The sequence below is a fragment of the Pygocentrus nattereri genome, chromosome 19 (assembly GCF_015220715.1).
Source record: "Pygocentrus nattereri isolate fPygNat1 chromosome 19, fPygNat1.pri, whole genome shotgun sequence".
In the NCBI taxonomy this organism is placed as follows: domain Eukaryota; kingdom Metazoa; phylum Chordata; class Actinopteri; order Characiformes; family Serrasalmidae; genus Pygocentrus; species Pygocentrus nattereri.
Window position 1 is genome coordinate 894,159 of NC_051229.1, and position 15,484 is coordinate 909,642.

The following is a 15,484-nucleotide window of genomic DNA, read 5'->3' on the forward strand; positions in this document are numbered from 1 at the left end:
CTATGAATTATTCAGTACCTGCTATGAATTATTCAGTATGTCCTATGAATTATTCAATAACTACTATGAATTATTCAGTACCTACTATGAATTATTCAGTACCTGCTATGAATTATTCAGTACCTGCCATGAATTATTCAGTACCTGCTATGAATTATTCAGTACCTGCCATGAATTATTCAATAACTGCTATGAATTATTCAGTACCAGCTATGAATTATTCAATAACTACTATGAATTATTCAGTACCAGCTATGAATTATTCAGTACCTGCTATGAATTATTCAATACCTGCTATGAATTATTCAGTACCTGCTATGAATTATTCAGTACCTGCCATGAATTATTCAATAACTACTATGAATTATTCAATACCTGCCATGAATTTTTCAGTACCTGCTATGAATTATTCAGTACCTGCTATGAATTATTCAGTACCTGCCATGAATTATTCAGGACCTGCTATGAATTATTCAGTACCTACTATGAATTATTCAGTACCTGCCATGAATTATTCAGTACCTGCCATGAATTATTCAATAACTACTATGAATTATTCAGTACCAGCTATGAATTATTCAGTACCAGCTATGAATTATTCAATAACTACTATGAATTATTCAGTACCTACTATGAATTATTCAGTACCAGCTATGAATTATTCAGGACCTGCTATGAATTATTCAGTACCTGCTATGAATTATTCAGTACCTGCCATGAATTATTCAGGACCTGCTATGAATTATTCAGTACCTACTATGAATTATTCAGTACCTGCCATGAATTATTCAGTACCTGCCATGAATTATTCAGGACCTGCTATGAATTATTTAGTATCTCCTATGAATTATTCAGTACCTGCCATGAATTATTCAGTACCTGCTATGAATTATTCAATACCTGCTATGAATTATTCAATAACTACTATGAATTATTCAGTACCTACTATGAATTATTCAGTACCTGCTATGAATTATTCAGGACCTGCTATGAATTATTTAGTATCTCCTATGAATTATTCAGTACCTGCTATGAATTATTCAATACCTGCTATGAATTATTCAATAACTACTATGAATTATTCAATACCTGCTATGAATTATTCAATAACTACTATGAATTATTCAATACCTGCTATGAATTATTCAATAACTACTATGAATTATTCAGTACCTACTATGAATTATTCAATACCTGCTATGAATTATTCAGTACCTGCCATGAATTATTCAATAACTACTATGAATTATTCAGTATCTGCTATGACTTATTCAATAACTACTATGAATTATTCAATACCTGCCATGAATTTTTCAGTACCTGCTATGAATTATTCAGTAATATGCATGCAGTTTTTTATATTTAGTATGAATTATTTACTAACAACTACAAACTATAAATATATCAAATCGACAGAGAACCAGAGGTCACATGCATAATTCTTACTAAACAAAATTACTTTCCACGTTGACATGCAACTGTTCATGTAGCCCCTTAAGCTGTATGTGTATTAATCAGTGTCTACCATGAATTACTCCGGACTTAATACGAGCCATCCAGTGTCTAACATTCATTATTCAGTAAGGAGTGCTACTTTTCATTATTACAATATTTAGCTATGCAGAACTTCAAAAACTATAATTATCAAACTAATTTGTAATGAGTTATCAATGCGGAACCAAATACAGACCCTTCAATTTTAAGGAAATAATAAGTGCTAATTTAAAAATGCCTATAACTTAAAGAGTTAATGTACGTCGTGTTACAGAGTTACGGTCTGCCTGCTGGTTCCAGGGCTGGCAGCTTCTAGTGAAGTTGATATACGTGACGTTGGAGTGACTCTATAACGCACACCGAATAAAATACAGTACAACAGACAGGCTCACCTTTTCTCCAGCCAGACCCACGGGTCCAGCCTCTCCGGTGGGTCCGGCTTTTCCCTTCGGCCCCTCGGGTCCGTCTTCACCTCTGGACCCAAGCACACCAGACTCTCCCTAAACACCATAAACAACATTAAACAAACGTCCAAACGACATAAACAATACAGCACACTCACACTTCGGTCAACCAGCCTGAAGACCGGCGCCGCTGACCGGCGCTGGACTGCTTCTGCACCACGTTTCCTAAACCAAGCCTGGATCTGTTTACAGTGTTTCTAGGTTGGATTTCAGACATCCAAACAAATTAGAAACGCTCTTGAAAGAGGGGCTCATTTAAGCTGATGTGAAGGAGAGCATGAAAACACCATCACTCACCTTGTCACCCTTGGGGCCCATGTCACCCTTGAACCCTGGGAAACCGTCCTCGCCCTGAAATGGATGAGATTTTAATCATTTCTTTAGAAAACACAACTTCTTCAAGCCTCTTCACTGCAAAAAAACTGCTTTCAAGTCAATTGATCTTAAATCTAGTCAATGCGTTTAATATTTCTCCTGCTGAGATTGTTGAAAGATTAATGTAAGATTATCCAACTCGTTTACAAACATTTGACCTGTTTTAACTGATTTTATTAGGTGAATTTATCCCACTGTATTAGCAGATACTTGTGCTTGTTGTAAGAAATGAGACTGAAACCAGCGAAATGATGAGTTAAAGTGAGATATTGATAAAAATCACCTAAAACAAGTAAACAATGTTTAGAAATAAGCTAGATAATGGTATAATAAACGCATAAATAGAACATTTGACTAGATTTAAGATCATTTCATGTGACATGATGCTGTCACGACAAACACACCACACCATACATGCCTCACCAACATATGTGGTAGATTTGGCCTGCTGGAGAATATTTATCATACATAGAAATATCCACCATTTATTAGATCAGCTCTGCTAGAAAGCACTTCTGTCAGCAATGGCGAACACAGCATTGTGGCTAAATGATGACATCTAGTGGCCACAGAGAAGAATGCAAGTACTAATTGAGGATCTCTGGTGAGAGAAAAAAAAACTCATTATCTGATGTGTTTGGTATCATAAACCAAAAAAAACATTCCCCATAACTCTGGACTATTCACCACTCATATATATATAAATATATAAAACACCGCACATCTCCAGATTAGAGGAACGTGAGGAGCTCTTATTAGAGGGAACAGTGACATCTGGTGGTCAGTGTAGGAACCATAGCTTGAAACAGCTCAGTTCACTTGCATGAAATAGTAAGCGGAGCTGCTGCGCTGCCTTGGCTAACTTGCAGCTCCACACAGTTTGAAATGCCATAAAACACATTCCTCCATAATGGCCTCACTCGCAGCAGCCTCGGCTTATCCGTCTAAAATCAGCGCGGCTTCCACAGTGCTGAGTCACGGGAGGGAAAACTAAAAGTAGAGTGGAATGACGGAGTGACGGCACTTAGGAATGATGCTGTGCGGAAAAACAGCTCCGCATCATTCCAGCATAATGCTGCACAGCCCATTAGGGCCCAACCGACTGAAGCGCTTTAGGAGCTGATCGGCCGCTCTGCTTACACACACACACACACACACACATACACACACACACACACACACACACACACACACACACACACACACACACACACACACTCTTTCATCTCTTCACCAACACTCCACACTCAGACTGATTAGGAGAGAGGACACTGAGAGCACTTGCCTTTTCTCCTTTGCCTCCCTTCAACCCGCGGACGCCCTCAGCACCCTGAACAACACAGACAGACAACAAAAGAGCTTTTAATTAGAGTTAAAGAGTAAGAGAGCGTCCACACCACGCCTTTCAGACGTGAGGAGCGGCGTATCTGAAAAAGAGCCAGGCCACTGGTTGGTAAACACCAGGCAGCAAAAGATTTAGAGAAGCGATAAACATCAAACCTGGCTTATAGTTTGTATTATATAATATATATAAAGCGGTCCAGACTGCGGTAACGCCTGCGTACAGTGCTGTACAGCAGACTTCCTGCTCTATGCATTTTGCCACCGCTGCGTCAGAGTAATTGGAGCTCCCAACCTGGTCTTCCCGTGTCTGTGCACCCATGAGAGGGAGAGAAATAAGAAGGCCTTGCTTGCCTAACGGGTTCTCTGCATGCTCCTCTGGTTCTTCAGATTGATGGAGAATGTGTCTATACAGCATCTAAAAGGGTTCTTCTACTGTCCTGATGTCAAGCTTGTGACAACAGCAGAACCCTTTCTGGTGCTGGATAAAACCAACACGTTCTCCATCAAACAGAAGAACCATTTAAGCATGCAAACGGTCCTCTGAGTTTCCATGGTCCTTTATATAACCACCGTCTTTACTAAAGAACTCTCGAGGAACCCTTTAGGAGTGCAGATGAATCTAGCTAATGAATTGGTTATTCTTTATTGAAGATCATGACTGATTTATTCAGAAACATCAGCCGACTGGGTTTTGTACACTGTGGAATTAGACCTTCTCATTTTAACCCGTCCGTGAAGTGAAACTCCACACACACACTAGTGAGCACACACACACACTAGGGGGCAGTGAGCACACTTGCCCGGAGCAGTGGGCAGCCCTATCCACAGTGCCCGGGGGCAGTTGGGGGTTAGGTGTCTTGATCAAGGGCACTTTGGACATGGACTGTCAGCTCTGGGGATCAAACCGGCGACCTTCCGGTCACAGGGCTGGTTCCCTGACCTCCAGCCCACGACTGCCCAAAACTACTGTGCAGTTGCATTGGCTGGAAATCGGACCCGGGTCGTCTTATTATTATTATAATTATGATTATTATTGTGAATGTTATTATTATTATTATTATTATTATTATACTATGAAATAATGGTCCAGCTTACATTAACATTTACCACAATAATATGTAATAATGTATATCCCCATTTTTTTGGCAAAAACTAAATTCAACAAAAGAGTTTTTAAACATAAAAATAAAAAAAGCTAAAAGCTAAAAACTAAGATTTTTACTGTGTATATTTCAATTCTGTGTAAAGACTTTCCATACGCTGCAAAAAACGTCTCTTCTCAAGTGAAAATGATCTTTTCAGTAAATCTAATATTTCTCCTGTTGAGATTGTTGTGAGCCTGTTTTAAGATTCTCTCTCATTTCTAGACATTTTACTCGTTTTAGGTGATTTTATTGATCTCACTATAATGAACTGCCACTACAGTGAGAGACTTTTACTTAATAAAATCACCTAAAACAAGTAAATAATGTCTAGAAATAAGATCATATATAATCTTATAATCTCTCAATGGGAAATATTAGATATGTAGATGAGATTTAAGATCATTTCGCTGGACAAGATATTGGCCAGTTAAATTTAGCGCTGACAGAAATATCATAACCTTATCAAATCACGTTGAGTTGAAATTTGAAATTTCATGATGCGTTTAATTCGTTTCCTCCAGAATCGTAATCGAACTGAATCACTATTCAGGGATAAAAGACTAAGACGGATGGAAAGACACTGACACACGTTCTTCACTGATCTGCAAGGGAGATTTAGGTTCTACAGCAAAGAACATTGACATTTACATATACATGCGATAAATAAACACACAGCATACATTACAAGCACATGAATATACATAGTTATGAATTATAAATACGATTCGATTCTGAACAATATGAAGACATACTTTCACTCCGCGTGGGCCGGGATAGCCGATGGGGCCCTGAGGTCCAGAATGACCCTAAAATCAGACGGAAGACCAACATTTACTCACAAAATATTAAAATATCATTAATTCAGCTTTAAATGATGAATGTTTTAATCTAAAATCACACAAACAAGCAGAATAAGAGCAAACATCAGTCCTGTCAGACATCTCGGGTTATATCTGAGGGCTCTCAGACAGCCTGAAGCCCGGCGGCGGTCCCGGGTCTTTCCTGACACTCACAGGGAGTTTAAGGGCTTTCAGCTTGAGCTCATGTGCCGAAACCAAAGCTGTGTTTAAACAGAGAAAGAAAAAGAGCGGAAACACTCACGGCTGCTCCTTTCTCTCCAGGAGGGCCTTCTTTACCAGGATGACCCTGCGGGGGGTTTGAAATGCAATTAAACCACAACAGTCAACAAAAACATCCTCCAGCAACACTGCAGTCATTGTTAGAGGCTGAACGTCTGTGTGGGGCAGCTGTGAGAGCAGAGCGCTGACCAGACGCCTCCCAGAACAGCCATATCTTTAGTTAAGCCGCCCCATTGGAATCATAAGGTTCTGTCTGCGTTTCGAGATGTTGAGCTTTAGCAGAACTGATAGGTGAACGTGTCAGTACACGTGTTTAAACGCTCACGATAATCCGATCTTTATCCGATTAATCAGATGGTCATGTTAAGTGATACTTATTAGTCCCACAACGGGGAAATTTCACCTCCACATTTAACCCGTCCATGCAGTGAAACTCCACATACACACTAGTGAACACACACACTAGGGGGCAGTGGGCACGGGAGCGGTGGGCAACCCTATCCACAGTGCCCAGGGAGCAGTTGACTCCTGTAGACCTGGAGTTTCCCCATTATCTGATTACTGTCTGACTCATGTAGACCTGGAGTTTCCCCATTATCTGATTACTGTCTGACTCCTGTAGAGCTGGAGTTTCCCCATTATCTGATTACTGTCTGACTCATGTAGACCTGGAGTTTCCCCGTTATCTGATTCCTGTCTGACTCATGTAGACCTGGAGTTTCCCCATTATCTGATTACTGTCTGACTCCTGTAGACCTGGAGTTTCCCCATTATCTGATTACTGTCTGACTCCTGTAGACCTGGAGTTTCCCCGTTATCTGATTACTGTCTGACTCGTGTAGACCTGGAGTTTCTCCATTATCTGATTACTGTCTGACTCGTGTAGACCTGGAGTTTCTCCATTATCTGATTACTGTCTGACTCATGTAGACCTGGAGTTTCCCCATTATCTGATTACTGTCTGACTCCTGTAGACCTGGAGTTTCCCCATTATCTGATTACTGTCTGACTCCTGTAGACCTGGAGTTTCCCCGTTATCTGATTACTGTCTGACTCATGTAGACCTGGAGTTTCCCCGTTATCTGATTACTGTCTGACTCCTGTAGACCTGGAGTTTCCCCATTATCTGATTACTGTCTGACTCGTGTAGACCTGGAGTTTCCCCATTATCTGATTACTGTCTGACTCGTGTAGACCTGGAGTTTCCCCATTATCTGATTACTGTCTGACTCGTGTAGACCTGGAGTTTCCCCATTATCTGATTACTGTCTGACTCCTGTAGACCTGGAGTTTCCCCGTTATCTGATTACTGTCTGACTCCTGTAGACCTGGAGTTTCCCCGTTATCTGATTACTGTCTGACTCATGTAGACCTGGAGTTTCTCCATTATCTGATTACTGTCTGACTCCTGTAGACCTGGAGTTTCCTCATTATCTGATTACTGTCTGACTCCTGTAGACCTGGAGTTTCCCCATTATCTGATTACTGTCTGACTCCTGTAGACCTGGAGTTTCCCCATTATCTGATTACTGTCTGACTCCTGTAGACCTGGAGTTTCCCCATTATCTGATTACTGTCTGACTCCTGTAGACCTGGAGTTTCCCCATTATCTGATTACTGTCTGACTCGTGTAGACCTGGAGTTTCTCCATTATCTGATTACTGTCTGACTCGTGTAGACCTGGAGTTTCTCCATTATCTGATTACTGTCTGACTCGTGTAGACCTGGAGTTTCCCCATTATCTGATTACTGTCTGACTCCTGTAGACCTGGAGTTTCCCCATTATCTGATTACTGTCTGACTCATGTAGACCTGGAGTTTCCCCATTATCTGATTACTGTCTGACTCATGTAGACCTGGAGTTTCTCCATTATCTGATTACTGTCTGACTCCTGTAGACCTGGAGTTTCCCCATTATCTGATTACTGTTTGACTCATGTAGACCTGGAGTTTCTCCATTATCTGATTACTGTCTGACTCCTGTAGACCTGGAGTTTCCCCATTATCTGATTACTGTCTGACTCCTGTAGACCTGGAGTTTCCCCATTATCTGATTACTGTCTGACTCCTGTAGACCTGGAGTTTCCCCATTATCTGATTACTGTCTGACTCATGTAGACCTGGAGTTTCCCCATTATCTGATTACTGTCTGACTCATGTAGACCTGGAGTTTCCCCATTATCTGATTACTGTTTGACTCATGTAGACCTGGAGTTTCTCCATTATCTGATTACTGTCTGACTCCTGTAGACCTGGAGTTTCCCCATTATCTGATTACTGTCTGACTCCTGTAGACCTGGAGTTTCCCCATTATCTGATTACTGTCTGACTCATGTAGACCTGGAGTTTCCCCATTATCTGATTACGCTCTGACTCATGTAGACCTGGAGTTTCCCCATTATCTGATTACTGTCTGACTCCTGTAGACATGGAGTTTCCCCATTATCTGATTACTGTTTGACTCATGTAGACCTGGAGTTTCTCCATTATCTGATTACTGTCTGACTCATGTAGACCTGGAGTTTCCCCATTATCTGATTACTGTCTGACTCCTGTAGACCTGGAGTTTCCCCATTATCTGATTACTGTCTGACTCCTGTCAACCCCAGAGTTTCCCCATTATATGATTACTGCCTGACTCCTGTAGACCTGGAGTTTCCCCATTATCTGATTACTGCCTGACTCCTGTAGACCTGGAGTTTCCCCATTATCTGATTACTCTCTGACTCCTGTAGACCTGGAGTTTCCCCATTACCTGATTACTGCCTGACTCATGTAGACCTGGAGTTTCTCCATTATCTGATTACTGTCTGACTCCTGTAGACCTGGAGTTTCCCCATTATCTGATTACTGTCTGACTCATGTAGACCTGGAGTTTCCCCATTATCTGATTACTGTCTGACTCCTGTAGACCTGGAGTTTCCCCATTATCTGATTACTGTCTGACTCCTGTAGACCTGGAGTTTCTCCATTATCTGATTACGGTCTGACTCCTGTAGACCTGGAGTTTCCCCATTATCTGATTACTGTCTGACTCCTGTAGACCTGGAGTCTCCCCATTATCTGATTACTGTCTGATTCATGTAGACCTGGAGTTTCCCCATTATCTGATTACTGTCTGACTCATGTAGACCTGGAGTCTCCCCATTATCTGATTACTGTCTGACTCCTATAGACCTGGAGTTTCCCCGTTATCTGATTACTGTCTGACTCCTGTAGACCTGGAGTTTCCCCATTATCTGATTACTGTCTGACTCCTGTAGACCTGGAGTTTCTCCATTATCTGATTACTGTCTGACTCCTGTAGACCTGGAGTTTCCCCATTATCTGATTACTGTCTGACTCCTGTAGACCTGGAGTTTCTCCATTATCTGATTACTGTCTGACTCCTGTAGACCTGGAGTTTCCCCATTATCTGATTACTGTCTGACTCGTGTAGACCTGGAGTTTCCCCGTTATCTGATTACTGTCTGACTCGTGTAGACCTGGAGTTTCCCCGTTATCTGATTACTGTCTGACTCATGTAGACCTGGAGTTTCCCCATTATCTGATTACTGTCTGACTCCTGTAGACCTGGAGTTTCTCCATTATCTGATTACTGTCTGACTCCTGTAGACCTGGAGTTTCCCCATTATCTGATTACTGTCTGACTCCTGTAGACCTGGAGTTTCCCCATTATCTGATTACTGTCTGACTCCTGTAGACCTGGAGTTTCCCCATTATCTGATTACTGTCTGACTCCTGTAGACCTGGAGTTTCCCCATTATCTGATTACTGTCTGACTCCTGTAGACCTGGAGTTTCCCCGTTATCTGATTACTGTCTGACTCCTGTAGACCTGGAGTTTCCCCGTTATCTGATTACTGTCTGACTCCTGTAGACCTGGAGTTTCCCCGTTATCTGATTACTGTCTGACTCCTGTAGACCTGGAGTTTCCCCATTATCTGATTACTGTCTGACTCATATAGACCTGGAGTTTCCCCATTATCTGATTACTGTCTGACTCCTGTAGACCTGGAGTTTCTCCATTATCTGATTACTGTCTGACTCATGTAGACCTGGAGTTTCCCCATTATCTGATTACTGTCTGACTCCTGTAGACCTGGAGTTTCCCCATTATCTGATTACTGTCTGACTCCTGTAGACCTGGAGTTTCCCCGTTATCTGATTACTGTCTGACTCCTGTAGACCTGGAGTTTCCCCGTTATCTGATTACTGTCTGACTCCTGTAGACCTGGAGTTTCTCCATTATCTGATTACTGTCTGACTCATATAGACCTGGAGTTTCCCCATTATCTGATTACTGTCTGACTCCTGTAGACCTGGAGTTTCCCCGTTATCTGATTACTGTCTGACTCCTGTAGACCTGGAGTTTCTCCATTATCTGATTACTGTCTGACTCATATAGACCTGGAGTTTCCCCATTATCTGATTACTGTCTGACTCCTGTAGACCTGGAGTTTCTCCATTATCTGATTACTGTCTGACTCATGTAGACCTGGAGTTTCCCCATTATCTGATTACTGTCTGACTCCTGTAGACCTGGAGTTTCCCCATTATCTGATTACTGTCTGACTCCTGTAGACCTGGAGTTTCCCCGTTATCTGATTACTGTCTGACTCCTGTAGACCTGGAGTTTCCCCGTTATCTGATTACTGTCTGACTCCTGTAGACCTGGAGTTTCCCCCATTATCTGATTACTGTCTGACTCCTGTAGACCTGGAGTTTCCCCATTATCTGATTACTGTCTAACTCCTGTAGACCTGGAGTTTCCCCCATTATCTGATTACTGTCTGACTCCTGTAGACCTGGAGTTTCCCCCATTATCTGATTACTCAAGAGCATATAAACATGTTGAGACCAAATCTGATTTTCTGTAGTGATCGGATTATTAAGTGCATGTAAACACACTCAGACGACCTACATGTGTTCTAAATGTACAAAATCAAAATCCAATCAAATCTGTAAAGTTTTTAGAACAGGGAAATGCAGACAGAACCTTCTAATCCTCTCATTCTGCTCAGACTTACGAGGTTCTACCTGTCAGAACATGAAAGGAAGTGATTTTCAAAGAACACAAACACTTTATACTCATCATGTATATTAGAACTAAATGAAGAGTCTAACAGTGTCGACATTATCAGAACGTAACGTTTGATGCTTTCACAACATTATGACATTTATTTCTTATTTTAGGACAAATCATCTTTTTCTGCGGATTAAATGTAAATGCTAGGTGTTAAATATTCTGTCCAGGGCAGAGGTCAGTTTTAGCAACCATGACTTTAAAATTCCTTTATTCAGACAGAAATAGCTACAATAATAAACTGACCCAGCAGGTCAGTGTAGGAGGTCAGTGTAGCAGGTCAGTGTAGCAGGTCAGTGTAGGAGGTCAGAGTAGGAGGTCAGTGTAGGAGGTCAGTGTAGCAGGTCAGTGTAGGAGGTCAGTGTAGCAGGTCAGTGTAGGAGGTCAGTGTAGGAGGTCAGTGTAGCAGGTCAGTGTAGGAGGTCAGTGTAGCAGGTCAGTTTAGCAGGTCAGTGTAGGAGGTCAGTGTAGCAGGTCAGTGTAGCAGGTCAGTGTAGCAGGTCAGTGTAGCGGGTCAGTGTAGCGGGTCAGTGTAGGAGGTCAGTGTAGCAGGTCAGTGTAGCAGGTCAGTGTAGGAGGTCAGTGTAGGAGGTCAGTGTAGCAGGTCAGTGTAGCAGGTCAGTGTAGGAGGTCAGTGTAGCAGGTCAGTGTAGGAGGTCAGTGTAGCAGGTCAGTGTAAAGGCTGTGTGAGGTCGAGTTTTATGTCAGACATGCGACTCTAACGAGCCAAAATGTCTGATTGTGGGAGAAAGAAAAAAAATAAAAGATGGATGAATGAATTTAATGAAGGTTAATGTTGTAATGAAGAGCCCATCAGTTCAAATGTTCACTGTTCAATAACCTTTAGTGTTAATGTTTATAAATTGAAGACAACGAGACGTTGTGTGTAAAGTGTGTAAAGTGCGTAAAGTATGTAAAGTGTGTAGCGTGTGTAACGTGTGTAATGTGTGTAACGTGTCTAAAGTATGCAATGTGTGTAATGTTTAACATATGTGACGTGTAATGGGTGTAATGCGTGTGAAGTGTGTAGTGTGTAGTGTGTAAAGTGTGTAGGGTGTAAAGTGTGTAATGGGTGCAAAGTGTGTATTGTGTGTAATGTGTGTAATATTTGTAGCGTGTGTGTTGTGTACAGTACTGCTGGTGTGTATTGTGTGTAGCGTGTGTGTTGTGTACAGTACTGCTGATGTGTGGTGTGTACAGTACTGCTGGTGTGTATCGTGTACAGTACTGCTGGTGTGTATTGTGTGTAGCGTGTGTGTTGTGTACAGTACTGCTGGTGTGTGTTGTGTACAGTACTGTTGGTGTGTGTTGTGTACAGTACTGCTGGTGTGTGTTGTGTACAGTACTGCTGGTGTGTATTGTGTGTAGCGTGTGTGTTGTGTACAGTACTGTTGGTGTGTGTTGTGTACAGTACTGCTGGTGTGTGTTGTGTACAGTACTGCTGGTGTGTATTGTGTACAGTACTGCTGGTGTGTGTTGTGTACAGTACTGCTGGTGTGTATTGTGTGTAGCGTGTGTGTTGTGTACAGTACTGTTGGTGTGTGTTGTGTACAGTACTGCTGGTGCTGGTGTGTATTGTGTACAGTACTGCTGGTGCTGGTGTGTGTTGTGTACAGTACTGCTGGTGTGTATTGTGTACAGTACTGCTGGTGTGTGTTGTGTACAGTACTGCTGGTGTGTATTGTGTACAGTACTGCTGGTGTGTGTTGTGTACAGTACTGCTGGTGTGTGTTGTGTACAGTACTGCTGGTGTGTATTGTGTGTAGCGTGTGTGTTGTGTACAGTACTGTTGGTGTGTGTTGTGTGTAGCGTGTGTGTTGTGTACAGTACTGTTGGTGTGTGTTGTGTACAGTACTGCTGGTGTGTATTGTGTGTAGCGTGTGTGTTGTGTACAGTACTATTGGTGTGTGTTGTGTACAGTACTGCTGGTGCTGGTGTGTGTTGTGTACAGTACTGCTGGTGTGTGTTGTGTACAGTACTGCTGGTGTGTATTGTGTACAGTACTGCTGGTGTGTGTTGTGTACAGTACTGCTGGTGTGTTTTGTGTACAGTACTGCTGGTGTGTGTTGTGTACAGTACTGCTGGTGTGTGTTGTGTGTAGCATGTGTGTTGTGTACAGTACTGCTGGTGTGTATTGTGTACAGTACTGCTGGTGTGTGTTGTGTGTAGCATGTGTGTTGTGTACAGTACTGCTGGTGTGTGTTGTGTACAGTACTGCTGGTGTGTATTGTGTACAGTACTGCTGGTGTGTTTTGTGTACAGTACTGCTGGTGTGTGTTGTGTGTAGCATGTGTGTTGTGTACAGTACTGCTGGTGTGTGTTGTGTACAGTACTGCTGGTGTGTGTTGTGTGTAGCATGTGTGTTGTGTACAGTACTGCTGGTGTGTGTTGTGTATAGTACTGCTGGTGTGTGTTGTGTACAGTACTGCTGGTGTGTGTGTTGTGTACAGTACTGCTGGTGTGTGTTGTGTGTAGCGTGTGTGTTGTGTACAGTACTGCTGGTGTGTGTTGTGTACAGTACTGCTGGTGTGTGTTGTGTGTAGCGTGTGTGTTGTGTACAGTACTGCTGGTGTGTGTTGTGTACAGTACTGCTGGTGTGTGTTGTGTGTAGCGTGTGTGTTGTGTACAGTACTGCTGGTGTGTGTTGTGTACAGTACTGCTGGTGTGTGTTGTGTACAGTACTGTTGGTGTGTGTTGTGTGTAGCGTGTGTGTTGTGTACAGTACTGCTGCTGTGTGTTGTGTGTAGCGTGTGTGTTGTGTACAGTACTGCTGGTGTGTGTTGTGTACAGTACTGCTGGTGTGTATCGTGTACAGTACTGCTGGTGTGTGTTGTGTGTAGCGTGTGTGTTGTGTACAGTACTGCTGGTGTGTGTTGTGTACAGTACTGCTGGTGTGTATCGTGTACAGTACTGCTGGTGTGTGTTGTGTGTAGCGTGTGTGTTGTGTACAGTACTGCTGGTGTGTGTTGTGTACAGTACTGCTGGTGCTGGTGTGTGTTGTGTACAGTACTGCTGGTGTGTGTTGTGTACAGTACTGCTGGTGCTGGTGTGTGTTGTGTACAGTACTGCTGGTGTGTATCGTGTACAGTACTGCTGGTGTGTGTTGTGTACAGTACTGCTGGTGCTGGTGTGTGTTGTGTACAGTACTGCTGGTGTGTATCGTGTACAGTACTGCTGGTGTGTGTTGTGTGTAGTGTGTGTGTTGTGTACAGTACTGCTGGTGTGTGTTGTGTACAGTACTGCTGGTGTGTGTTGTGTACAGTACTGCTGGTGCTGGTGTGTATTGTGTACAGTACTGCTGGTGTGTGTTGTGTACAGTACTACTGGTGCTGGTGTGTGTTGTGTACAGTACTGCTGGTGTGTGTTGTGTACAGTACTGCTGGTGTGTGTGTTGTGTACAGTACTGCTGGTGCTGGTGTGTGTTGTGTACAGTACTGCTGGTGTGTGTTGTGTACAGTACTGCTGGTGCTGGTGTGTGTTGTGTACAGTACTGCTGGTGTGTGTTGTGTACAGTACTGCTGGTGTGTGTGTTGTGTACAGTACTGCTGGTGCTGGTGTGTACAGTACTGCTGGTGTGTGTTGTGTACAGTACTGCTGGTGTGTGTGTTGTGTACAGTACTGCTGGTGCTGGTGTGTGTTGTGTACAGTACTGCTGGTGTGTGTTGTGTACAGTACTGCTGGTGCTGGTGTGTGTTGTGTACAGTACTGCTGGTGTGTGTTGTGTACAGTACTGCTGGTGTGTGTTGTGTACAGTACTGCTGGTGTGTGTGTTGTGTACAGTGGTGCTGGTGTGTGTTGTGTACAGTACTGCTGGTGTGTGTTGTGTACAGTACTGCTGGTGTGTGTTGTGTACAGTACTGCTGGTGTGTGTTGTGTGTAGCGTGTGTGTTGTGTACAGTACTGCTGGTGTGTGTTGTGTACAGTACTGCTGGTGTGTATCGTGTACAGTACTGCTGGTGTGTGTTGTGTGTAGCGTGTGTGTTGTGTACAGTACTGCTGGTGTGTGTTGTGTACAGTACTGCTGGTGTGTGTTGTGTACAGTACTGCTGGTGCTGGTGTGTGTTGTGTACAGTACTGCTGGTGTGTGTTGTGTACAGTACTGCTGGTGCTGGTGTGTGTTGTGTACAGTACTGCTGGTGTGTGTTGTGTACAGTACTGCTGGTGTGTGTTGTGTACAGTACTGCTGGTGCTGGTGTGTGTTGTGTACAGTACTGCTGGTGTGTATCGTGTACAGTACTGCTGGTGTGTGTTGTGTGTAGTGTGTGTGTTGTGTACAGTACTGCTGGTGTGTGTTGTGTACAGTACTGCTGGTGTGTGTTGTGTACAGTACTGCTGGTGCTGGTGTGTATTGTGTACAGTACTGCTGGTGTGTGTTGTGTACAGTACTACTGGTGCTGGTGTGTGTTGTGTACAGTACTGCTGGTGTGTGTTGTGTACAGTACTACTGGTGCTGGTGTGTGTTGTGTACAGTACTGCTGGTGTGTGTTGTGTACAGTAC

At 43.0% G+C, this 15,484-nt stretch overlaps 1 protein-coding gene across 2 annotated transcripts in view; it reads right to left on the reverse strand.

Annotated features, from left to right (window-relative positions):
* col11a1b (collagen, type XI, alpha 1b) overlaps positions 1–15,484 on the reverse strand; it is a 210,906-nt gene that overhangs the window by 62,660 nt on the left and 132,762 nt on the right. For both annotated transcript variants that reach the window (XM_037547674.1, XM_037547675.1), the window contains 5 exons: positions 5,924–5,968; positions 5,575–5,628; positions 3,619–3,663; positions 2,256–2,309; positions 1,887–1,994 (listed from right to left, as the gene is read on the reverse strand). In XM_037547674.1, the coding sequence (XP_037403571.1) occupies positions 1,887–1,994; positions 2,256–2,309; positions 3,619–3,663; positions 5,575–5,628; positions 5,924–5,968 (306 nt within the window). The remainder of the gene's footprint in view (positions 1–1,886; positions 1,995–2,255; positions 2,310–3,618; positions 3,664–5,574; positions 5,629–5,923; positions 5,969–15,484) is intronic.